Here is a 2,877-nt window from a genome sequence, read left to right as displayed (position 1 = left end):
AACACTCTATGCTCCTTGAAAACCTTTTGTTGTTTCTTGTGCTTGGTTTCCCACTTGGTATTTGGTCTCTGAAACATCCATTTCTTTTCACTGTTCTCCCACCCACTCTTCCTTTTCAGTCATCTTCTCTGGAAGAGCTCACCCAGTTATATAGCTTTAACTGAAATCCGCACATGTATGCCTGAAAATTTCATAATGTCTTCTCCATCCGTTTTCTTGTATTCATAAGCCCTTTGTCTGTGTGACATATCTTCTTGGGCAAATAGCATGTATCCTCAAGCTTAAAATAATCCAATGAGAATCCTTGAATCCCTTCTTCCTACTGTAATTCTTCCTGAAAGAAGCTTCACTTTCTATTTCTCTATTTGAACACCATGGCTTAATTCTTAATTTCTGATTCCAAGCCATCAAAAAGTTATTTTGGTGCCTTAAATACTCTACTTTTTTCAAGTTATCAGTTTTATTCAAGCCATGCTTATATTTTGTTATAACTTTTGAAATTTAATCCTAACCAGTTTTATGCTGTATGTTTTATACTCCTATATTCTTTCTCTACAAAAAACTGAGCAATTCTATTAAAATATGAATAGATCACTCATATGGTTCCCCAGCCACTCAGAGTATATCAAGAGTTCCTTCCCCTTGTTGATCAGTGATCGAAATCCTAATCGTTTCCTTGTTCTATTGCCTAAGTATCCTGCTCTCATTTTACTCTTGACATCATGACCTCTACATAATAAAATTTAACTTGTCAGTGGAAATGAGATTTACACCTGTGTTCTTTTGATTTGGTTGTTTTAGGGCATCAGCGTTCATTATGAATAATTATATATGAGGTTGTTGCAGACAGTGTTTTTTGGGGTTATAAAATTAATGAATGTTTAGTAACTGGCATGAAATATGTGTTCTTCAGTTAAACGCTAAATGAAATGAAAAATGAGTGAACGGATAAATGGAGAAAGATATTCATATTGAACTATGTTCTAAAAGTTTATTTGCTTTATGAGAACTATGTAAGGGCCATACTTCACATAGTAATTTAAGAATTCTATTTTTCTTTTGAGATAAACACAATCCGTTTGACTAAGTCATTGAAGGCTTCTTTTACCTGTTTGTTCCTTAGTGTGTAAATAAATGGGTTCAATGTGGGAGAAACAGATGACATGAGCACTGACACACCTTTGTTAATGTCTACATCATCCTTTGCTGATGGTTTCATATAAATAAAAATACAGCTGCCATAGGTGATGAACACCACAACCATATGGGAAGAACAGGTTGAAAAGGCTTTTTTTCTTTGTTGAGGAGACGGGAATTTGAGAATGGTTCTGATGATGTATGTATAGGATAGAACTACACAAACCAAGGTGGTCATTAATACCATCACAGTAAAAATTAAAACAATCTGCTCCAATAACCAGGTGTCTGAGCATGAGATCTTTAGGATAGGTGACGGATCACAGCAAAAATGATCAATGATATTTGAGTTACAGAAATCTAGATTGAAACCAAGGCTCAGAGGTGGGAGGATAAGCATTAAAGCTGTTGTCCAACAACAAAGGACAAATATGATACAAACTCTACTGTTTATGATGGTCATATAATGCAGAGGCTTACAAATGGCCGCATATCTGTCATAAGACATAGTTGCCAGGAGAAAAAATTCTGTTATCCCAAAAAGATCAATAAAAAATAATTGGCTAGCACATGCATTATAAGTAATGGTCCTATCTCCAGTTGATAGGCTATAAAGAAACATGGGAACACAAGTAGTTATAAATGAGACTTCCAAGAAGGAAAAATTTTGGAGGAAAAAGTACATGGGTGTTTTAAGGTGTGAATCCACAAAGGTTAGTGTGATGATCATCAGATTTCCAGTTACACTCAACATGTAAGTGATAAAAAGAAAGATAAAGAGCAGAACCTGCAAGTGTGGGTCATCAGTCAGTCCCAGGAGGATGAATGTTGTTATGGATGTATGATTTTTCATTACTGATTCCTGAGATGTGCTCGGTCTGCATGAAAAATTCAGACATTGCAGATAAGGTCATATATATCAGACTCAACTAGTGATGAATATAGACTTGAAAAGCTAAACAGCTAGCATATAATTTATTCTTTTTACCTGAAAGATCTGCATTGCCCAAATAATTGATTTGAGTTCTCTTAGAATATCTTCCAGGGTAATGGCAACCAGGGATTGCTTTAAGATATTGATTTGTGTATCTTAGTCCAGTCCTTCTGGAATTTATATTTCCATCCTTCATGTCCATTTAATTTGGCATTTAAAAATTCAATTTGTTTAATTAAAGTACTCTGGTTAAATGCAACTCTATATGCAATGATATTTCATAGGTTCTTTTCTTTAATCAGCTACTCGAACAATTCTAATTTTATTTATTTTCCTAAATTCTGTTGCCTAAGTAAAGGAAAATATAAGTTGAGTGGAGAGTCTCTTACCATTAATGTTTTTCTAATGACAAATAATACAGTTAAATAAAACTGTATGCCCAAACTTTTGCTATTCTAACCTGCTTCTCTCTGTGTGTCCCTCCCGCGTGTTCAATAGAACTTCTTGTCCACGATGGCACAGCGAGCAGTGTATTGCGCTATGCATCTTTCTTGACTATTATGAGAGTAAGTTTTAGGTACCATTTATATACAATAAAGAATTTTCCACCTAAATTTATGTTGACACAGCATCAACCATCTGGAAATTAAGATTAAAATTGAATCAAAATGCACACAAGAGTGCCATCTGACTCTTCTGTAGATTCTTCAAATTATACTCACGTTGCAATTACTCTAATTCACATATGCTGCCCCATTACAATCCTTTGGTAATCTCAACTAACTTCACTAACACTGGGCTAAGTT

General features: G+C 34.6%; 1 protein-coding gene across 1 annotated transcript; it reads right to left on the bottom strand.

Annotated features, from left to right (window-relative positions):
* Nucleotides 1-1,048: 1,048 nt before the first annotated feature.
* LOC101649579 (olfactory receptor 6C2-like) lies at nt 1,049-2,026 on the bottom strand. Its single transcript, XM_004700866.2, has one exon. It carries the CDS (start codon nt 1,988-1,990, stop codon nt 1,049-1,051), a length of 942 nt encoding a protein of 313 aa, XP_004700923.1. The 5' UTR covers nt 1,991-2,026.
* Nucleotides 2,027-2,877: the final 851 nt, after the last annotated feature.

This window comes from Echinops telfairi, unplaced genomic scaffold (genome assembly GCF_000313985.2).
Source record: "Echinops telfairi isolate 266 unplaced genomic scaffold, ASM31398v2 ScPeMD7_2;HRSCAF=8, whole genome shotgun sequence".
Lineage (NCBI taxonomy): Eukaryota > Metazoa > Chordata > Mammalia > Afrosoricida > Tenrecidae > Echinops > Echinops telfairi.
This window is presented reverse-complemented; position numbering and strand designations above follow the sequence as displayed.